General features: G+C 44.3%; 1 protein-coding gene across 8 annotated transcripts in view; it reads right to left on the bottom strand.

Annotated features, from left to right (window-relative positions):
* CACNA1G (calcium voltage-gated channel subunit alpha1 G) overlaps positions 1 to 24,261 on the bottom strand; it is a 468,525-nt gene that overhangs the window by 225,501 nt on the left and 218,763 nt on the right. For all 8 annotated transcript variants that reach the window (XM_029600643.1, XM_029600645.1, XM_029600651.1 and 5 more), the window contains exons 2-3: positions 21,583 to 21,694; positions 18,018 to 18,151 (exon numbers count right to left, since the gene is read on the bottom strand). In XM_029600643.1, coding sequence (XP_029456503.1) covers positions 18,018 to 18,151; positions 21,583 to 21,694 — 246 coding nt within the window. The remainder of the gene's footprint in view (positions 1 to 18,017; positions 18,152 to 21,582; positions 21,695 to 24,261) is intronic.

Here is a 24,261-nt window from a genome sequence, read left to right as displayed (position 1 = left end):
TTCATTAGTAGCATGGGATCTATATAATCTTTGGGCACTTGCCAGATACTTGTAACCTGGATTGGCCACTGTTGGAAATAGATGCTTGGCTTGATGGACCCTCAATCTGACCCAGTATAGCAACTTCATATATTCTTATCACTGGAGCCAACATGCACTGACACAATCTGCCTGCCTAGCCCTTAGCAACATCACTGGGGCCAACATGCAATGACACCCTCTACCTGCCTAGCACTTAGCAACATCACTTGGACCAAAATGAACTGAAATACTCTGCTGTCTTTCCCTTACCAACATCACTGAGGCCAACATGCACAGACACCCTTCTGCCTGCCTAGCCCTTAGCAATATCACTGAGGTCAACATGCACAGATACAATCTGCCTACATAACCCTTAGCAACACACTGGGGCCAACATTCACTGATACTCTCTGCCTTCCTTGCCCTGTTTACCATCACTGGAGTCTGACCAATCCTGCAACCTCCTGACTGGTCCCCATAAACAGCACTGGGGCGTGTCACATCCTACTGCCTCCTGTCACATCCCCAATGACAACAATGGGGTCTGACTCAGCTTGCTGGGGCCTGTCTCACCCTGCTGCCTCCTGACTTGTCCCCATCAAGACAACTGGGGCCTGTCACATTTTGCTGCCTCCTGACTTATTCCCATCACACCTTGCTAAATCCTCACATCCCAATCAAGACAATTGGGGCCTGTCACAACCTGCTACCTCCTGACGTCCCCATCAAGACAACTGGGGCCTGTCACACCCTGCTACCTCCTACCCATCAAGACAACTGAGGCTTGTCACACCCAGATACCTCCTGATTTGTCCCCTTCAAGACAACTGGGGCCTGTCATACTTTGCTACCTCCTGATTTGTCCCCAGCAACAAAACCAGGGCCTGCCACATCCTGCTACCACCTGACTTGCCCCATCAACAAAACTGGGGCCTGTTACATCCTGCTGCCTCCTGTCACATCCCCAGTGACAACACTGGGGTCAGACTAATCCTATTGCCTCCTGTCACATACCCAACGACAATGCTGGGGTCTGATCAATCCTGCTGCCTCCAGTCATGTCCACAACAACAACATTGGGGTCTGACCAGTCCTGCTGCTCCTGTCATATCCCATTGACAACACCTTGGCCTGACTCACTTGATTTTTCCTAATTGATCCTATCAAGAAACCTGGGGCTTGTCACATCCTGCTACCTCCTGATTTGTCCCTTTCAAGACAACTGGGGCCTGTCACACTTTGCTGCCTCCTGACTTGTCCCCATCAGGACAACAGGAGCCTGTCATAGTCTGTTGCCTCCTGATATGTCCCTATCAGCAACACTGGGGTCTGTCACACTGCTCTCTTCTGAATTGTTCTCATCAAGCCAACTTGGGCTTGTCAAACCCTGCTAGCCCCTGACTTGTCCCCATTAAAACATCTGGTGCCTGTCATACTTTCTTCCCTCCTGAATTGTCTCCATCAAGACAAATGGGGCCTGTCACATCTTGCTGCATCCTGACTTGTTCTCATCAACAAAACTGGGGTGTTATGTTTTAACTTGGTTTGTGGGCCCTTGGGTCATGGAGAGAGCTGACTCCACCCACAGGGAGGAGCCCTGTGGAGACTCTCCACGACAGGCGGGGTCTCAGCAGTGATGGACACAGGAGTCAGAGAATATTTATTGTACAGCAAGAGAAACCCGAGGAGCGGGTTTGAATACTCAGTCTTGGAATTAGAAGACCTGGGATGGATTCTCCAGTAATGGTCCGCAGAGCAGAGTAACCCGGGGAATCCTTGCTTCTTGATAGGCTTTGTGCATGGTAGCTCCAGTAGTGGTCCGCAGCACGGGGTAGGCCGGAGGCAGCTGTGGGTAACTGGTACAAGACAGCATGAGTCCAGTAGTGGTCCGCAGAGCGGGGTAACCCAGAAAGTACTTGCTTCTGGTATACCTTGTGCGTAGTAGCTCCAGTAGTGGTCCGCAGTGAGGGGTAGGCCGGAGGTAGGTGTTGGCAACTGACAGAAGACGGCGTGGATCTGGTAGTGGTCCACAGAGCGGGGTAACCCAAGGATCCACACAGCAAGATTGATGTGGTAATGCAGACTAGGTCTTGTACTCAGAATGCCGTAGAGAATTTGTAGTAGCAGCAGCGGAGATCCGATGCAAGAGAACTCACTTAGCTGGTGAAGGTGAGATAGGCAGAAGAGGCTCTCCGAGGAGTGGATAGCCCTGAGTGCAGCAAGGCCCCCGAGGAGCTGGTAGCTGAGTCACTCAGCCTGGAATGCAGGAACAGCAATGCGAAGCGTCTCAGCGTAAAGGAATTAAGCAAGATGGAATCCTTGCTAACTCGTAGGTAGGAAAGTCCAGTAGGTTTAAATACACGTAGGCAGTGATGTCATGTGGAGGGGACGCCCTCGAGGTTCCCACCATGACGTGCCTAAGAAGGAGGCAGGCGCGCATGCCCTAGATCACACCAGATTCAAGATGGCGACCGGGATCGCCCTCGCCGTCTCGGGAACACCAGAGGGGTCGGCATGCAGAGGCAGAGGTGGCCATCTTAGCCAGAATCGGAGCTACTGGGCAAAATGAGGTGAGCAGCAGCAAAGATCGCAGCCATCTGCGACCGATGAGCGCAACATGGGGTCTATCACACTCTGCTGCCTCCTGACTTGTCCCCATCAACAACACTGGGATCTGACTCAGCTTCCTTCGTCCTGACATATCCCCATCAAAATAGCCGTGGCCTGACACACCTTGCTACCTTCTGACTTGCCCCATCAAGACAAGCAGGGCTTGTCACACCCTGCTTTCTCCTTACATGTCCCCAACAACAACACTGGAGGAGAAGTCCATAAACTGCTATTAATAGCCACTGCTTGTTGCCGGCATTAGTAGAATGGGATCTATTTACTATTTGTGTACTTTTGATACTTGTGACTTGGATTGGCCATTGTTCGAAACAGGATGCTGGGCTTGAATGACCCTTGGTCTGACCAAGTATGGCATATCTTATGTTCTTATGTTATGTACGGGGGCTTCATGCCTCCTGCTTCCTCCTTACACATCCCCAACATTAGTGGGAGCTGATTCAGCCTGCTTCCTCCTTACATGCCCCCAACAACAACAATTGGTCCTGATTCAACCTGCTTCCTCCTTATATGTTTCCCAACAACAACACTGGGGCTTCACTCCTCCTGCTTCCTTCTTACACGTCCCCAACAACAACACTGGGTCTTGACACTTACAGGGCTCTGGCAGCATATCCAGCAACAGCCTTCCACTGCCATACCCCAACAATACTACAAGGAGATTTTCACATCCTAATTCTACCTGCATTATTCCAAGCACCACCGCTGGGTCATAACTCTATTGATTTTATCTACCTGCTTAGTCCTGTGCACCATAGCTGGGTCATGGCTCCACTGAGTTCCTGTGCCTACTGAGCCCCAAGCACCACCGCTGGGTTATGATTCCACTGGAATTCCTCCGCCTCCTTTTCTCCAAATGCCACCACTAAAACATGACTTCACAGAGTTACTCTGCCTCCTTTTCCCCAAATGCCACCACTGAGCCATGACTTCACAGAGTTCCTCTGCCTCCTTTTCCCCAAATGCCACACCCGAGGAATGACTCCATAGAGTTCCCCTGCCTCCTTTTCACCAAACAGTTATTGAGGCGAAGGAGGTAGGGGAAGTCAGTGGAGTCATGCCTCAGTGGTGGCACTTCCCAAATACCAACTGGAGCATGTCACCACTGACTTCCTTTGCCTGCTTTGCCACAATCACCACCACTGGGCATGAATTCACTGAGATCCTCTGCCTCCTTTGCTCCAACCACCACCACCACTGAGATCTATTGCTGGGCTGGCATCCTCTTTTTGTACCTTGGGGTGTTCTTCCTCTACTTCTTCCTTCGTTGTTCCACTCACGTTGCTTTAAAGAACTCCTGCCAATCCTGTAAACCTGGTATCCTTTTGTGGAACTTTAGGCTAATATTTATGCCACTTTGCCACACACTAAATATCTTGCAGTACTTTTCCCCTTCTGATGATTTCTTCTCACAAGTTTCATTAGAATTGATAACAAAAATCACTATTCTAGAGCCCAGAATACACTGTAATGTTTCTCACATAGGTTTTAATGGAAAACGAATAAAACTAATGAAACGAATAAACTAAATTTTTTTTTTTGCATTATAACTAATGAAATGAATATGGGTCCTAACAAACCAAATGAACAAACGAAAACACATTTTTTTTTCTTCTGCACATCCTTAGAAGCCAGTGCTCCCAATACAAGAACTGCATCACATTATATTTAAATAGCCTACAAACCCCAAGTTCACCTTGAAATGTTCTTGCAGCGGGAGACCAAGATATTAGCTCTCAATGCCCAGAATTTCTTCTCTTTTAAAATAATACAGCATAATTATGTGATTTATCAAAGCCTCCCTTTATTTTATTTTTTTTATGCAATACTGGCAGCTGAAACAGCTCAGAAGCCAAGCTTCAGAGAATGAAGTCTGCTAATCTGTGCCTATTCTTAGCCCAAATGGACACTATTGTAATTGCAGAGATTTGTTTCAGTCATTATAATCCCTCCAAACTGTATCACATTTTTATGTGGAGATAACCTATTTTGTATGCAATAGGTCAGTTTTAAGAGAGACTGCACATATTGCTAGTGTAGAATATATAGACTTCATGCAGTGTATGTTGGCACAATATGCAGATTATATGCATGCTGGGTAATTTTTTTTATATTCCACTTTTTGGCACATCAAAGCAGATTACATTGAGGTACTGTAGGTATTTCCCTACTCCCAGAAGGCTCACAATCTAAGAACTGGATTCACTAAGACTCTTTTCCCATTCTGTGTCTATGGGAAAAGACCTTGATGAATCAGGTCCTAAATTTGTACCTGAGGCAATGGAGGATAAAGTGTCAGTGGGATTGAACCCTGGTTTCCCTGGTTCCCTGCTCTTCCACTCCTACTGGACTAAAAGTTTGGGAAGAGGTGAAATTGTGGGATAAATTACATTTTTAGTTTGTGTGCCTTGATTAAAAGCTAGGAAAGGTAGGGAATTTCTTTTAGTGTATGTGTGTGCCTTGATTAATAGCTAGAAAAGGTAGGTAATTTCTTTGTGTGTGTGCGCGCGTGAGTGTGCCTTGATTAAATAAAAGTCTAGGAAAGGTAGATAATGTCTTTTAGTTTATGTGTGCCTTGATTAACAAAAAAATTAGGAAAGGTAGGTAATTTATTTTAGTTTGCGTGTCTTGATTAACAAATAGGCTGGGAAAAGTAGGTGATTTTTTTTATAGTGTATTTCTTTCCCTCCCATCAACATCTAAGCCTCATTTTTTTGATTTATGAACTCTTATCCCATATAAGAGTACAAGAGATATTTTCACAGAAAAGGTCAATCGGGGATTTATCTAAAACAAGGGAGTGACCTAGTCTTTATCAATAAGATTTATTGTCTCCTTGCAGGTCATTGCCAAATTAACATTAAATACATTCCATACATTTTAAAGGACTCTGATTTACACATCCCTACTCCCATAGAAACCTAAATTAACTAAGAATTCAATAATATTAAGATGTAGCAGCAGTTCAGCAGCGAGATGGGGCCCTTTTTGCACCAGTAGGTGAGAAGTTGTATGTTTGTGCCCAGTGCAAAGAGCTCTTGGCTCTCAGAGAATGAGTCTGATTTTTGGAGGCTAGCAGAAGACCTAGAGGAGCTGAGGCAGACAGAGAGGTATATAGAGGAGACCTTCAGGGACATAGAAGCCAATCCGGCAGTCCCTGTGCTGCTTTAGAGGAGCAATGTCACCTAGTCAGAGAGCATTATCCTAGTATAGCAGGAAGTGAACCTGTAGCAAGGACCTGCTCTCCAGGTGATAGATTATTCTCTTGCAGCAAGAATGAGTCAAGACTAGTACCAGGGGGGAAGGGTTAGGTTGGCCATCATAGTTGGTGATTCAGTTATTAAGAATGTAGATAGCTGGGTGGCGGGTGGACATGAAGATCTCCTGGTAACTTGCCTGCCTGATGTGAAGGTGGTGGACCTCACACGTCACCTAGATAGGATTTTAGATAGTGGTGGGGAGCAGCTAGCTGTCATAGTACATGTAGGCAGCAACGAAATAAGAAGGTGTGGCAAGAAGATTTTGGAAACTAAATTTAGGCTCTTAGGTAGAACGTTGAAATCCAGAACCTCCAGGGTAGAATTCTCTGAAATGTTCCCTGTTGCATGTGCAGGTCCCCAGAGGCAGGCAGAGCTCCAGCCTCAATGCATGGATAAGATAGTGCAGAGAAGTTGGCTTTAATTTTGTTAAGAATTGGACAACATTTTTGGGAAGAGGGAGCTTATTCCAAAAGGCTGGACTCCACCTTAACCAGGGTGGAACCAGGCTGCTAATGCTAACCTTCAAAAGGAGATAGAGCAGCTTTTAAACTAGAACACAGGGAAAAGCTTACAGTTGCTCAGCAGCACATGGTTTGGAGAGAAGTATCTTCAAAGCATACTAAAATAACAAAGGAATTAAGGCATCCCAATACAGAGGTTCCAATAAAAGTAAAAGTAGCACATGTGCCTATAAGTAAAGAATCACCTGAGTTAAAAGATTCCAAATTATCTCTATCAACTGCTAAGCAGATTGTTAATACAGGCAATAAACATACTTTGAAATGAAGGTATGCTAATGCCATAAGTCTAAAAAGTAAGATGGGAGAGTTAAAATGTATAACACTGAATGAAGAGATAGACATAATAGGCATCTCAGAGATGTAGTGGAAAGAGGATAACCAATGGGACAGTGCTATACCAGGGTACAAATTTTATCGCAATGATAGGAATGGCAGCAAGGCCTTTTATAGGGCTGAAGCAGACGAGGATCGATGACATCATCACAGAGGGCGGCAGGGCTTTTCCTGTCGCTGGCCCTTTAAAAGTTGAGATGAGGCGCACGCCTGTGCCTAAAGAGAAGCAGGAAGCAGCAGACATCCGTGGCGGCGTCCCTGCCATGTGGGAGGCCCAGAGGACAGCGGCATCGGCGGAGGCAGTTAAGCTGGAAGATGAAATAAAGCAGTTTGACAAACTAAAAAGTAACAAATCACCCAGACCAGATAGTAAACACACAAAGTTCTGAAAGAATTCAAAAATGAAATTGCAGATCTATTGCTTGTAATTTGTGACTATCATTAAAATTGACTGGAGGGTGGCCAATGTAACTCTAATCTTTAAAAAGGGCTCTAGGGATGATCCAGGAAAGTACAGAATGGTGGAGGTGCAGGGGAGATATGATACAGACCTTCAGATACCTGAAAGGTTTTAATGATGCACATTCGACAAACCTTCTCCATTGGAAAGAAATCAGTAGAACTAGGGGATCACAGAATGAAACTCCAGGAAGGACGACTCAGAACCAACGTCAGGAAATATTTTTTCATGGAGAGGATGGTGGATGCCTGGAATTTCCTTCTGGAGGAGGTGGTGAAAACAAAAACCGTGAAAGATTTCAAAGGGGCATGGGATAGACACTGTGGATCCCTAAAGGCTAGAGGATGGAAATGAGGAAAAGAGCACCTAGGGGTAACTTGCTAGTGTGGCGTTTACTACCCTTAACCAACAAGCCTTCATACTGTTGATGCAACTCATTATTGCTCTCTGCTTTAACGGCAGGGGGAAAAGAGGAATAGGGGAATTCGTTTCAGAAGGCAACCAACAAAGACATAAATGTTACGATCTGGGAAAACGAATAAGCATGGGATTAGCTTGCTAATATGGCTGTTACTACCCTTAACCAATAAGTCTTATACTTATGATATAACTCCAACATTGCTCTCTGCTTTAACAGCAAGAGATAGCGGGAAGCTGGACTCAGACAGCAACCAACAAGGGCACTGACTTTAACGGTTTGGGAAACTAAGTATAGGAGTAACTTGTATGGCACAGCAGTTGCCACCCCCTGATGATACCTTTATGGGGGAGACCTGTATGGTGTGGCTGGTGCTACCATAAGCTTCCTGGAAAGACTGGATGGACCATTTGGTCTTTTTCTGCCGTCATTTCTATGTTTCTATGTGAGTCTGACTTCAGTGCCTGGAAAAATCATGGAAACTATTCTAAAGAACAGAATCTATGAATAGACAGAAAGACATGGTTTAATGGGACACAGCCAGCAAATATTTACTCAATGGAAATCTTGCCTCACAAATATGCTACAGTTTATTAAGAAGTGGGTCATGACCCACTTCTCTAAAAAATTATTTTGTCTAATGATATATTGTAACTGAACCTTTGACGGCACTTGTTAGAATGTACTATAGTACACTTTTACCTACATTAAATATGTGCCTACATGTAAATCGTTGCGATGGTATATAACTTAGCGACGGTATAGAAAAGATTTTAAATAAACAAATAAATAAATAAATAAGAGGTTAATAAATATGTGGATAATGGTGAGCTGGTGTATGTAGTGTATTTGGGTTTTCAGAAGGTGTCTGACAATGTATGAGAGACTCCTGAGAAAATTTAACAAGATCACAGGATAGGAGACAATGTCCTATCATGGATTGCAAACTGGTTAAAATATAAGAAATAGAATAGGACTAAATGGTCAGTTTTCTCAGTGGAGAAAGGTAAACAGTGGCATGCCTAAAGGATCTCTGCTGGGACTGGTGCTTTTTAATATACAATATTTATAAATGATCTGGAAAGTGGAATAATAAGTGAGGTGATCACATTTGCAGACGACACAAAATTATTCCAAACTGTTAAATCAGAAGTGGTTTGTGAAAAATAGTAGGAGGATCTTGTGAGAATGGAAGACTGGGCATTCAGATGGCAAATGAAATTTAATGTGGACAAGTGAAAAGTGATGCACATGGGGAAACTTAACTCACACTGTAGTTATAGAATATTAGATTCCAAATGAGGAGTAACACCTAGGAAAAGACTGGGGCATTACAGTGGACAATATGTGTGAGAGAGCATGAATGTATGAGTGTACATGTGAGAAATAAAGGAGAAAGTTTGTGTGCCTATCTTCTCCCATTAATACACAACAATCTCAGGGTGACTAGAAATCAAAAGTTCTCAGGTATAGAAAACAGGGGTTTTAATTATTGGTTGTTATTTGATGTGTCTGCTGTTTTGAAATATTGTATTGGATTTTGGGAAATTAAAAAAAACGTGCATGTGTGTTTTTCATTATTGGATGTTATTCTTTTCCCTAGCTGTTTTGAAATATTTAATCTTTTTATCAGTATGATTTTACCATTATGATTGCTTTATATTTTTTATATTTTATTGTTTGATGTTTTGCAAAGAATGGTGGTATTTCTGTTTTTCCATTGTTGCACTTCATACAAAGTCTGGCTTGTTGTGGTTCCCAGGTCATTTTTTGTCTACATGTTTCTATTTATACTTTATGGTGTCTCTATTCTGTATTTGGTGAGGATCTGTCTATGTTCTGTACATGTGAACAAGGTGAGGTATTTGCTAGCATATAGTTTCTGTGTAGGGATCTATAGCAACCTGGCTTGTTCTATTTTCTTAATAGGAGGTGTATTGGTGTTTTAAGATCTTATATAATATTTGCAGTGTTGAGTTTTCATTGGTAGGGTTGTTGCTGTTTAAGAGCTGGCAGTTATGCTGTTTCGATATAGGAAGTTTACTATTTAGTAATTGTATTTCAGTTTATGCATGGCTTTCTAAGAGCCAAACCCATCCAACATGCATTACAATAGGCCTATTACCATATAGGTTCCAAGTGTGCTTTTTGCAGGGTTTACTGGATGGCACCACAGCAGTGCATGTAAATATAATATATGTGTTGTAAATAATATTTTTAGCTCAGAAGACTGTTCTTTAATGTAGTTTTTCATGTAAAATTGATTATAAATATGCAATTTTTAATTGTGTGCGGGAGGAGTGCAGCACAAGGCTATAAGGTTCACCTAGGGCACCTAAGACATTTGCACCTGCCCTGGTATAAAATATCCTGGGACCCAGTTCTGTCTCTGACGGGACATATTTTACACACAGAATATACATTTTGGGGGGGGGTTATCACTTATTCTTGATTTTTTTTTGGTATAATTTACATGTTGATTGAATTTTTCTGCTGCATACTTAACTCCCCCGTATGAAGGACATACAAACCAACCCTGGTTTCAAAATTCAAAGAATGTGCTTTTAGGCATCTTTTTAGGGACGATTACTAACATTTCCCATAAGGACAGTCCACCAGATAACCACCCTTCCCACAAAATAATTACTTGCCCACTGTTGGCACTATGGGGAAGAAGCGTCCCAGACATGCCCAAAAAAACCATCATTCTGGTCGCCTTACTCCAACCTCACCGCACCTGTAAATGATGTTCCGGCATAAATAAGAAAACAAGAGAAGCCCATAAACGGCTCCATTAAAATCCAAGGGGGCTTTGGCATCGGGAGGCGGGGACAGCAAATCAGGTAGCACCAGCCCCGCACTAAATAACTTCAAACTGGACAAAGTTTAAAAAAAAAAAAAAGGAAAAAAAAGGGAATAGTAGTTACAAGGTTTTAAATAAGTTTTAAGGAAGGGAGCAGTTAAAGGGGCATGTGCCACTCATCCCTAGCTCTCACTCTACAGCTACTAATGTAAAGAAATTGTCTTGGGGTTTTTTTTTAAACCTTCCACTCGATTATCATGCAGAAGTTGTCACACAATAGTCAAACAAATGTTGATTTATAGAGAACGTGAGTCTTTTATGTCTAATCAACGATGCAGTCTTGTAACAAACTGAATTTATTATCTGACGGCCCAACTAAAACTGCAATCATTTGTCCTCTACCCGCTGCCTGCGCATACAGACTGCATGACAGAGTCTGAAGTCCATCCAGAGACCTACATCGAAACAGTGTGGTCACCATGGCAAACTACTCATCCCACAACTAACATCACACGCTAACCAAAGCTATCAAAACAGACACTAAGGAAATACTTGCTGGCTTAGGCAGCATGAGGCCCAGTGAACGCAGGGAATGGGTCAACACCGAAGACAACATCGTGGCAGCAATATGCATTTTTCCACCCTATCCTGGTTACTCTCTGCCATCATCTGCGTTTAATTTATAGGAAAGCATTTCTTGCTTAGCAACAAACACACAGAGGTTCCTCACGAGCATAGAAGGAAAAGAGGCGCTTCCTCTGGTCAAACATAAGAATCTGTCAACAGCAAACACAAACACCAAGATCCCCTGCTGGCTCCAGGTCACCTTGGTCTTTAATTTCTGCCCCAATGCATCTTGGGATATATATATAGTCTACAAATGTGGTGGGAAAACAGGACTGGCTCACTATTGATAGCCTTAATCGACTCATACCTGAACCAAGATGGCCAAAAAAAAAAACCCCCCAAAAAAACCCCAAACAATGATGTGCGAGAGCTCACATGCTAGAGGAGGGCCAATGGGGACAGTGGATAAGTACAAAGATGCCTTGTTTCACTGTTTCATGAACTCCCTTCATGCCTTCTCTTTGGTGTAGCTCGGTCCCTGGAGATTACGTCTCATTGCTCTGCTTTGGACCTCTTCCAAATGCACCTCCCGCTCCACTTCCCTCTGCTGCTCTGTGGAGTCTGCTAGCTGAGGGGCCATGAGGCTTTCATTAGGACCTTTCTTGTTATCCGTGTTTTAAATCCAACTAACAATGTAAGTATCTCCCACAGGAATTTACCTACAGTGAATAGTTCTATCATTTTCTGAACGCTTGGACAAACCGGGTGCAGTGGGCAGAAAACATCCGCAAGCATCCGGCTTTTCCTTTCATACTATACGCTGTATTCTTGATAAACTATTTTCGTTGCATTAAAAAATGTGAGCCCAGTGCAGGCTGCAGACAGTATTACCAGCTGGGAGCACTCAGCAGGACTAAATCTTTACACTATGGGTTTTGCTATGTTCCAGCAATTAAAACCATCACTTTTCCCTTCTCAGTTTATACGGTACTTGATAAATAGGACGTAAGCAGGTAAATGAGCTGTACTAATTTCTGAAGTGCAGCCAGTTACATGTAACCCACCATTGGCCTTAAAATGCATTCATGTAAATATGATGTATCAGCTGCCAAATGCAGTTATTATTATTCCTTACACTTGTCTACCACAGAAAGGAAACTCACCCCTCACACCCACCTACCATACCCATGTACCTCTCTCCTCATATCCACCTTTCCCTACCCCTTACACCTACCTGCCAGCCATAGATGCATCACCCTTCACCTACCATTCATAGGCACTTAACACACTCACCGCCTTTCCCTCTTCTCCCTGCCATTAGATTACACTTTTTTGGAAGAAAGGAAGTGACCTTATAAAGTAGTGATGTGTAATCTGTAGTTAACAGTGCAAAGCAAAGAGACAGAAGAGCAAGAGGATACAATAGGGAAACAGAAAACCTTCAGGCTTCATCTCTCCGAGCTTTTCCCATACAGAACGGGAAGAAGTGCTTGTGGAAAATCACTCTCTGTTTTTGTATTTAAAGATGCTTTGATGCTGGATCAGCCCAAATGACTTTGATAGGTCCCAGCTGTGTAAAGCTGGTATTCCTACAAGGGAGAGAGGAATCAGAAGGTGACCTGTAAAACCAACCAGGCGAGAGTCAGACCAAGAGTGCATGGTACGCTGATTCTGCATGCACATTATGCACATATGTACACTGTATGTTAACAATTAATTAACATACTGCATTTCTACACACGGTATTTTAAGGGAAAAATTGCAGGTTTGTTCACAAGCTAAGTCACAAAGTCCCAGGTACCTGCATGGGCTGCCAACAAATTCTTGCATGGCGGTCCTACTTCTATCATCCCAGCTTGAGTTTTGTCAGCTTATGTACACATCAGTAACACTGTATGAGATGCGAAGAGAGACTGGGAGACAGAGAGACAAAATACAAACCATAGGGCCCTACTCCAATAACTGGGAGATGGCTTCAGCCTATTCCATGCACCCCCTGTGATGCATGGGCCTGCCAGGGGGATTGAGAGGCAGTAGCGGGAAGTAGGGTATGCTTCTAGGATGGCGCGGCGGAGTGTTTCCAGATAAAGTCCCGAAGGACTGATGAGATGGTGGTGTGAGGCAGTCGGGGTATGCACTGTCTGCAGCAGTGTTAGTATCTGAGGAGACTTATCTGTAGGAATTCCACTGATGGGTTGCGGGTGCTCCACGATGTTATGATTCAGACAGCTGCAGAATCTTTGGGCGCCGGTGTAAAATTGTTTCTGGTCATAGCAGTCGTGCGCACGTTCTACTATTGCTGCATAACCCAAACCAGGGTCATTTCTGCTGCACATCGGCTACCTTCTCCCAGCCTCCAACGGGACAAGCCACTGCTTCTTTACTTGGGCAGGACAATCAGTGCCTCAGCGTCTCCCGCATGCCCAGAAGTACAGAAGAAATCCTGGTTCACCACATGCCCAGCAGTTGCCTTTAAGTATGCATGATGGTCGGTTCCTCCAGACACCAGCAAACCCAGTCACTGCATGAGAGCCTCTCAGCTACCATAACAATCTCTCACTTTCTGAATACCTTCCAGGCATCCTCCCAGCCATTCCAGGAAATTCCTGTCCATGACAGGAACAGAAACGTCTCAAAGACCTTAGACCTCCCTGGGCAGCAAGGTGAAGCAAGGGGCTCTTAAGACCTCATGGGCTGGGTTAATGCGATCTGTTTGACTGGGAGCTTGTTATGAGGATTTCCACTCACAGCCAGGAGATTCCTGAGAGTTTAAATAACATTTAATTTAAACCAGGTGCCTCATATGTTTTCAGAAGGAAACTACAAAAGGCAAGAGTGTCATATTCATACATAAATATATTAAAACTGGCATCTCGTGCTTTTCACTGTAAAATCTATCAGCTTCAGAAACAGTGGTATTTCCCCTAATAGCACGGTTGCCAGTCTGGAATGTGAAGCTTAGCACGACAGTCAGCCATTATGACGGACATTATTGACCCAGATAAACAGACTTTTCACACTGTGCAGAAACAGGATCACATATTCTGTTGGAGGCTGGAAATCCTGCCTTGAAGAGTCAGGCTCCACAGTAAAATATTGCTCCTCCCGCTCAATATGCCCAGGTCAGGGCTGCAATTTCCTCTAAGGAAAAAAATCACAGAAAATGGTGGAGTTCATGCAAGATTGAGGCTTGTGTGCCGTGCCATTAAGGGGGTGGGGGGTCAGAATTTGAGAAGCCTGCTGTGTATATTTAAAGCTCAACTTCAGGCCCTGTACTGCGCCGTTTGGAAAGGAGTTTGCTGATCAGGGTCTGACAGAAATGGGAACTCACAGGAACTGAGTTCTCCTACTTGTCCTGCAGCCAGCCCCCGGATCCAGCACTTGATTTTACCATAAGCCTTTGTAAGCACAACATAAAATTAAGAATCAAAGTAGAGGAATGAAGAAATAAGATATGAATTTAAGATGCTGAAGAAATTGAAAAAAAAAAGACTATTCATTTTGTGGTCTCGCACATAAAAATGGTTCTCTGACCTCCCGGGCTCTGATCCCTTGAGGAAGCAATCAAGGAGTCCCCTTCCATTTTGTCTGCATTCCCCCTTTAAGAACTGAGAACAAACCATGTGACTTGGAGGATTTCCCAGCAGAAACAAAACAGTTTTGAAATGATAGCATTCAATTTCTTCAGTGTGCCGGTAAACGTGCTAGCTCAGTGCCAAAACCCATTTTTGCCTGAAGCTGATGAGCTGCGCCATTAGCTAAAGAGGATGAGAAGAGCCAGTGCAGAACAGCAGGGGGAAAGGGATGGCAGAGCTATCTACCATGCTATTCGTTACGGCCCACGTCATTCGTTACGGCTCGTTTATATGGTTTCGTTGTGGTTACAATTCTTACATATTGACTGCGTTCTAGAGGTTTCCAATTGCTTTCAGGGTATCTTGAAAAACAAAATGTATGGTTTCTATGATTTTACACAGCACGCGGGATTGTCAAATAGCTTCAGGGTCATCGGGGAGTGATGCGCTGAGAATCCCAGTTTTGCCCCATTCCAAGCACAGACTTCTTTTTTTTAAATCATACTATGAAAAGTGGCACTGCAAGACCATTTGTGCAAGGGGCCAAAATCCAGAGCGGACCCATTCTATCAGGTCTGACCTATGTTCCATCTAACAACCCTAACACACACACACACAGACACACAACGCACATAGACACTCAGCAAAATATAGGGTTTAAAAGCATTTTCAAAAAAGCCTCTGAGTGGTAAGGATGTGTATTTATTTGAAATGAAACAGAACATTTCAATTCATTTTTTTAAAACGGAGCAAAAGAAAAAAAAAACGAACAAAATTTCGTGTGCCCAGTATTCAAAATTAAACATTTATTTAAGTTAACCGGATAAGACTTATCCGGTTAACTTACATGGGATACTCAGCAGCCTGGCTATGCTGCTGGATATTCGTGTGTAAGTTTCTACTTATATGGATAAATTGTACCCAGCTAAGTTAAGCCTGCTCTATAGCACGTCTAACTTATCCGATTAATTTAACCGGATAAGTCTGAATATCGGCACTTATCCAGTTAAGTGAATCGGATAAGTAGCACCAACCTGATCCGCCCTTTCCCCACTCATTGATTATCTGGCTATCTACTTAGCTGGATAAGTGACTTATACGGCTAATTGGCAGTCCCTACTTCTCCAGCTAAGTAGCATTTCAATATTGGCCTCCATTGTTTTCTTTTGTTTCCAAATGCCACCATGAACAGCAACACCCCCCCCTTTCATCTTTCACACCCCCCCCCCAACCCTCTTACTATATTTTTCTTTTTCTTCACGGGTCAGGAGCAATCTCTGGTCACTCCTGCCCGCCAGTGGTATGGCCACACATGGCACTGGCAGACCGAGGCTGGCACCATTCTTAATTTCTCCTGCGCGGAACGGCAACAGCTAGGCACAAACCCAAGCCGGTGCCATTTTGCATGGAAGAAATTAATAATGGTGGCCCTTTGGTCTGCCGGTGCCATTTTTAAGCACACCTCAGGGGGAAAAACAAATGCAGTAAGAGGGCTCAGGGTTGGAGGCTGGGCTCAGAGAGGGGGCCTGAGAAGGGATTTTTTTTGCCTCTAGTGGTGCCTGACTTTTTTATTTCATTTTGTTTTATCCTTCTGGTTTTGTTTTTTTTTTTCATTTTAACTAAATGAAAAGAAACAAATGCAGCAAAAAAAAAAAAAAAAGAATGAAAAGAAATGAAAAAAAAACATCTGTGCATTCCTAGCTAGCTATGCCAGAGCTGGCTAAGTTTAAATGCCATTTCAGCCACAATCTAGCCAGCTAGGTAGCAGCTCAAAACTGGCCTAAACCCAGCCAGCTATAACAGGAACAGTTGCGTAACTTTGCTGGCTAGTTCTGAAATGTCAGTGTTTGCGGGCTAAACGTCTTCTCCCTCTCAACCAGGTCTCCCAGAACGCCCTTTTTTTAAGTTCTGAAGCAGAATATTTACACCCTGGCGGACCAGAGTGGCTAACTGCTTGGTTAGTCAGTTAGATCCATTTGGAGATGGGCCCCTTACTGCGTAGGAAGGAAACTTGCCTGACGCCTCCTCATTTGTTCTAAGTACAATAACTTTTTATGCCCGTTTCCAGCAACCGTACTCAGTTTCAATAATATTTGTCTTCTCAGTGCAGGTGGGATCATTCCAGCCACCGGTCATGGTCAAGAACCAAGCAGCTAGATCATGGTACTAAAAAATTAGACCACCCAAAGGGCTAGGAGGCGTCATGAATTCAAGAGACTGCTCATCCTCCCGAAAAGGCACCACATGTTCCCCATCTGGACGCCATCTCTTTCCAGAGTCCATCACCTTACCCCTTGCACACAGTCCATTATTGTTTTCGAGTAACATTTTCTCCCTTATCAGAATGTATTACTTCCACTCAAAATACACCCTCATCAGAATACTTCATCCCGTCCCAGGATGCACCTCTTGTCATAATGCATCACTTATTTACCATCAGGATCAAATCAAACCTTAGAGTGCTTTCGAGAAATGCTACTAAGAATGCAAGAACTGCCAGACTGGGTCAGATCAAAGATCCATTTAGCCCAGTATCCTTTCTCCCAACAGTCGCAAGTGAAGATACCTGGAGGAAATGTATAAAAAAAAAAAAAATAGGCCATGTGGAACGTGCTCTGACTTTTGGCAAATCTGCCATAACTTTCTAGTAGTCTAGTACAGGGGTTCTCAACCCGGTCCTCGGGACATGACCAGCCAATCTAGTTTTCAGACTATCCATGAGATAGATTTGTATACAATGCAGACAGTACACACAAATCTGTCTTGCACATTTTTATTGTGGATAGCTTGCAAACCAGATTGGCTGGATGTGTCCCAAGGACTGGACTGAGAAATCTCGATCTACTACTAATGATTTAAATTACACTGAAAGATTATCCACCCTGAGTGTTATGTTAAACAGCCTGTGACTGATCTCTCTTCAATAAATTCAGCTAATCTCATACAGAACCCAGTCATATTATTAACCTCCACAACATCCTGTGACGGTTTTCCATGGGTGAACTATGCATTTTATGAAAGTATATCTCCTTTTGTTTGGGGTACACCTGCTGCAGGATACTTTCTTCAGGTGTCCTCTACTTGTATTATGAGACATAAGGAATGGTTTCCCCCCATCTATTTTCTCTCCACCTTTCATAATTTTATATTCCTCTGTCATATCTTCCCTCAGTTGTCTTTTTTCCAACCAAGGAGCCCTATCATTTTGAGTCTCTCCCCGTATGGATGTTGTCCCTAAACATCTTTGTTGCTCTTCTCTGAAGCTTTTCTGAGTTAAGGTGATCAGAACTGTGACATTATTTGAGATGCCAGCCCACCATGAGAGCTGCCTTTGATGATCCTCTACAGCAATCTCCTCCTAGAAACACAGAACTATAAGAGAATACAAAAAGGTTCAGTGACTGCAAATCTTCGGTCCCTGTGACACTTACCCAGCCAACACAATGAAAAAGTCCAGCCAATTCCAAGTATCTCCCAAGTAACACTTCCTCCCGAAAATGCCCAGTGCAATCATCTTGATCATCATCTCCACGGCAAAGAAGGCAAAAATGAAATCATCAAAGCCCTAAGAATGAAATAGAAGAATCAGGTCAGGGGGGGGGAAAAAAAATCACAGTTTCTTAGTGGACTCCTTGCAGCTGCCTTTCTTACAAAAAAAAAAAAAAAATCACTTAGACAACTATATGAAGCCATTCAAATAGGTTCTTAATTTTATGATACCTAATTTGGTGAAAAATAAGCTAACATTTAAAGAATAATTAAATGCGGACCCAAGAGTGGCAACTTCAGTTTTTAAGACTATCGGACTCCCATGTTTCATAGCACACAATTTTGCCACTGAAGAGTCACAGGAGTGAAACACTTGGGAACTGGTAACTCTTTTAGTGCAACTAATTATATACTGTAGGAAATATTAAAATCTTGGACATAGATGACAGCACCCACTCAGCATTGCACAACATTATACAAGACTCCTCTAAGACGCTGCTGTTTTCAGGAAGGACTGCTCTCAGAAACCATGCCCCGAAGCCTTATAAATAAGGATATCACTAAAAAGGAAGCTAATTAGCATCTACGAGGGCGAAGACACGCTTTGCTTGAAATAGAGGCCAGATTTAGGTCAAGCGATGCAAAATAAGACAAAACATTTTTTGTGAGACCTTCAAGTGTCCATAGGCAAGCTTGTCAGGCGGAGTCCCTGGAGCATCCAGTCAGGGCGGTGACTCGTGTCCGCCTCTCTTCACCCACCCACGTAATTCATGGGAAGCCATTTGCCTGGGTAATTATCTATTTACTCCGACAAACTGACTGCCTAACCATTCTGTGCACACACATCATCCTGCCTAAAACATGTTCAAGGTTTCCACAGCACTTGTACCTTTAGGTGGATCGAAGGGAGACATTCCCGGGGGGGCGGGGAGTGTTTACGGCGGGGCTAGAAAACAACACATACAGTGGATTTTCAAATCCAGGCATGCCATTAACCAGAAAGAAACCTGCCCACGGGAAAAAGCAGATACAGACTCTGCAGGTCCTTTACACCTCTGGATAATTTTCAAAAGGAAAACGTTCCATTTGAAAATTAGGGACAAGGCCTGTGGCATACAAAGCACCCCATGGACTGTGCACCTTAGCAGTCTGTTTAAAAATGACACCCCCCTAGCCTCAGAGAGGCAATTTCAACCCATCCACATTGAAACCAAGACTGTGTGCGCTTTGTGCTCACAGACTTTGCACAGATTATGACAATACGGGCGCACTTCTACTTTGAAACTTGCCATGGGCACAGAGTACGTGCGTTGGCTTGCATCCACTTTCTTCTGCAGGTGGAATTTTGATGGGAGGAGGGGCATGCGTCGATTGAAAAAAGGGGAACCCAGGCACGGACATTTCCTCCCCTGACCTAAACTCGGCTCTGGGAAAATGCATCATCTCAAGATGACCACATAAAGTGCACACGTTGTACAGCAAGGTAAAGACCTTTGGCGGCATTTGGGCGGGGGCAATTTCAAGACAGGAGATTAACATGGGTAAAACGCTTTCTATCTGCATAATTTGCATGAAAAGTTGTCCTCCCCTTTTCCCAATCATCCTCCATATAAAAAAAAAAATGCAGGGAAATAGGACGAACCAGTCCAGTTCTCTCAGGTGGCATGAGCTGCAAGGGGGGGGAGAGGGGAGCGGCTAAGTCCTAGTATTTTCTGTGTGGAAAACTGGACTGATTGGCTTGCAGGCCTGTCTCAAATTAAAGTGACCCTTTGACACATGCTACACAGTTTTAGCATGATCTAAAATGACAAAATGAAACAAAACTTTTTTTTTGTCTGTGTGTCACTTTGGATTGGAAATACAAAATTAAACAAATTTGGGGTTTGTTTGTTTTTTTTTTTCATGTCATTTAAAAATGAACAGCAGCACATCCCTCTGCATTCGATGAGCTTTTGTGACAACTGAAGAAAGGACCTATGTGGTCTGGAAAGCCCCTGGACTATATCTTGAAGTTGTTGGTCTTTCGGTGGGGGGGGGAGGTGCAGTTTTTAAAAAGCGCCCATAGATGCAAAGTCCCATTGACTTTGGACCTAATTTTCAAAAGAAAAAAAAACCACACCATATAGCTTCCCTTTGAAAATTTGCTCACAGGTACAAAAAGGACCCGACTGACTTCTATGCCTGCTTTGTTCTGCCGGCAGGCTTGCGCTGTAAAAACGATGCGTGCAGCTTTGAGGCTCCAATCAGTTTGGCCGCGCCCCCCGGCAGTGCTTCCTCCCTATCCTACTCAAGTAGAAGTGCAGTATGGAGGCCCACGAGCACTGAGCGAGGGCAATTTTCAGACGGCCAGTTTGTTTGGGTAAATGGCTTGGAAGAGTGTCTGCTAGGGAGGGGGGCCTGGCTTGCTAAGCTTTTTGTTTTAAACAGACATAAAATGAGTGAATCAGGCTTTAAGACGCCAGTTTTCACCAGAGCCAATACAGCTACCAGAACTAGGGATGTGAATCGTTTTTGAACGATTAAAATTATCGTCAGATAATTTTAAAATCGTCCAAAATCGTTAGAGTGCACGATACAATACAAATGCCCCCGATTTATCGTCAGGGGCATTTGTATTGTATCGTTAAATAGGGCGTGGGAAAACCGGCACACCAAAAAAACCCTAAAACCCACCCCGAACCTTTAAAACAAATCCCCCACCCTCCCGAATCCCCCCAAAATGTTTTAAATTACCTGGGGTCCAGTGGGGGGGTCCCGACGCGATCTCCAGCTCTCTGGCCACGGCTGCATTGAGAGAAATGGCGCCGGTGGCCCTTTGCCCTTATCATGTGACAGGGCAAAGGTAGCGCCGGCGCCATTTTGAAGATTGGCAATACGGCCCGCGTGCAGGAGGTCACTCCCGGACCCCCGCTGGACTTTTGGCAATTCTTGTGGGGGTCAGGAGGCCCCCCCAAGCTGGCCAAAAGTTCCTGGGGGTCCAGCGGGGGTCCGGGGGCGATCTCCTGCATGCGTGACGTCGGGAACCAGGAAGCAAAATGGCGCCGGCGCTACCTTTGCCCTGTCACATGATAAGGGCAAAGGGCCACTGGCGCCATTTCTCTCAACGCAGCCGTGGCCAGAGAGAGGGAGATCGCGCCGGAACCCCCCCCCCCCCCACTGGACCCCAGGTAATTTAAAACATTTTGGGGGGGTTCGGGAGGGTGGGGGATTTGTTTTAAAGGTTCGGGGTGGGTTTTAGGGTTTTTTTGGTGTGCCGGTTTTCCTGCCCTCCCCCGATTTACGATTTTTAACGATTTAAAAAAAAACCAAAAACACGACGATAAGATTTCCCTCCCCCCCCCCAGCCAAAATCGATCGTTAAGACGATCGATCACACGATTCACACCCCTAACCAGAACTGCAGATATACCGCACTCCCTCCTCCTCCTCCCCCCACGCCACATTCCATTGACTTTCTACAAATCGGTCAATAAGGCGATCCCATGCAGACCGTCACTGCTGCTGTACCTGTAGGATTCTGCAGCGCTGAGAGTTGCAGGCGAGGTCTTCACACGGATGGAACATGCCCAGAGTCACACAGTTCAAGAGAATCACCAGCATGCTGAAGCGCTCGAACCACGTAACAGAGGGGACAGAGGTCAAGGAAACCACACAACTAAAAGTGAGAGACATCAAAACCACCCTGCAACTGAAGCAGCAGACTCTGAAACTGAAAGTTCTTACAGTCAAACTTTTGCACTTTTTTTTTTTTTAACAGTTCGAAAACTTAAGATTCGGCCTGACACCGGTCTTTCTTTCACCCGTGCCAGTATTGACAGACATTGATTTACTACCTGTTCGGTTTGTTTCTCAACATCATACAGCACCACATTTTGTGCACCCTCTTGTTGTTTTGCTAGTGTAGCAGGTTATATTGAAACATAAATGCTCAGTAAGAGAGTGCAAGGATGAACCAGGTCTGGAAATGCAGGTACAGAAGAGTGAACATGGAATGTCCCTTTATTTCTGGAGGCCACATCCATACCAGTCCCGGTCTGGAGTCAGCACCAGCTTCAGAGTGCCCCTCTCAGAAACTCCTGTATGCTGACTAGATTATATGTCTAGGACAGAGAAATGGGTCTCGCTCTCTGTCTCATGATTCTGTGCAGCAGTTCAGGTTAGTAATGGTCCCACCAAAGAATGGCCTAGTTTATCTTCACAGTGCTCCCAGCTCCCATCAGGCCATCAAATGGGAGCAAACCATACAGATACCCTTCATGTTTCTCTCACAGCACGACAGTACACTGCTTTTTTGGTCACAGCCTACAGGTATGATCAGCTGTAATTCTGCATGCGCTGATACAGCTGCATTATTGATAAGGTCTTTCATTTCTGGTTTTTATTTTTACACATTTTTCCCAGGAATTTATCAGGGTCTATTATGAAAATAACAAAAACAAGAGAAAGTCAGTGGAAAAAATGTGACATTTTTTTCTCAGTAAATATCGGAGTTTATTATAGTAGACAAAAGCCAGGACAATAAAAGAATATTAAGCAGATTCTCCCACTCACCCTACTCAGCAGCATCCCTATCCTCACTCCTAGCCCTTACCTAGCATGTCCCTTTCTTCCTCCAAACCCACAATGAGAATCTCCCTCTATCCCGCCATTGTAATAGCATTCCTCCTTACTAGTGGAGGCTCCAGATTTCTCCTCTGTTTTTCAGCTGCATGCTCCCGAGGCTCTGTAGCACTGCACTTCTGCTTTTGTGCAGGGCCAGGGAGTCTGCCGGGAAGTGCTGCATTGGTGGTACCAAGCAGCAGGCACTTTGGCTGCTTGGCGGAAGGGGGAGGTGGGACTTGACACAGCACATCAGTGGCACTGGAGGGTGAGTGCTCAAGCTGGTGGTGGACGGGGATTGAAACACTGCTGGTGTTTTGGCCCACACTGGCTTCCAGCAGTTACTGAGGGCCTTGAGATGCTACGTGTGCAGCTCTGCAGCTGCTCTTTAATCATCCTAAAATTAGGGTGAAAATCTGTTTAAATCAATTCTTCAATTCTCGCTTTTGGAAAAATCAGGGAATTTATGGGTGAAAATCAGTTTAAACTGAAAACTGACCCTAGTAATTGATTACCTGGAGAGACGAGCAGTGATATGTCTCAAGCACTTCTGCCGGATTCCAAATAAACTCATAAAGAAATCAAAGTACACCCTCTTGCAGATCTTTAACTCTCGAATACAGTAAACAATAAGTAGCAATTATCTTCACTTCTTGGACTCTAGCTGGGGCTACACAGTGATTCGCTCTGCTAGATAAAGGGGCAATCCTAGCTAGCAAAGTGTAGACTGGGTGGGCCTATTAGTCCTTATTTGCTGACATTTTTTGTGTAACTAACTGTATGTGTGCATTACTATGTTATCTAGTGAGAAAGGGATTTTGGCCCTCTTGAGGTTCTTTAGGTCTGTGGTCTCTCTAGCGCTGTCTGTCCATTGACCTACCTCAGATTGTAGTATCAAAAAAAAGGAATGTACTACTTAATGTGCTTTCTGGATGCTTTATCCGAGACATATTTATACGATAAGAAAACAGAAATTCCAGCTGTCAGGTCACATTTATGGATGGAATATTTATTCACAATCTAGCCCTGCGGGGGCATGCACATTTATAGTGCTGTAACTCAGCAGCGGAAACAGTACTGATTTATTTGCTTCTATCCACCTACATTTTATCTCATTGAGAGAGTTCCCTGTGTGGATGTTTTCCTCTGCCCTGCAGCCATGGGCCAGCTCCCTCCCTGGTTTTGAGTCAGCTTTTTTCTTTCATGGTACCTCACAGAGTGTGGATGTTACTTTTAATGAGATAGCTCAGCCAGGCAGAATCTTCATAGCCCGGCGTAGTCGTCATTATTAGGACTTTTGCTGACACTGTGGAGAGGTGCTTGCCTTTCCACACCGCGGCGAACTGGGGGGGAGGTGCTGCACTGTTCACAAGTACCATCTTCACATATTGACGCTGCAGGGGCTGGTGGCGGGGCAAAGCGATGCTAGGGATGGAGCTGTCTTTGGTAATGCTACCAGGACAGGGGCAGTAACTAACAGGCCGATGCAATATCGTGCACGCAGGCTAGCACACAGGTGGTCGCGCGTCCAAAACCACTGATGCAATAAGAGGGATCGGCGTGTTCAAAATGCACGTCCAAACCAGC

The sequence above is a fragment of the Rhinatrema bivittatum genome, chromosome 4 (assembly GCF_901001135.1).
Source record: "Rhinatrema bivittatum chromosome 4, aRhiBiv1.1, whole genome shotgun sequence".
Lineage (NCBI taxonomy): Eukaryota > Metazoa > Chordata > Amphibia > Gymnophiona > Rhinatrematidae > Rhinatrema > Rhinatrema bivittatum.
The sequence above is the reverse complement of the archived record's forward strand: the minus strand, read 5'-3'. Positions and strand labels throughout refer to the sequence as shown.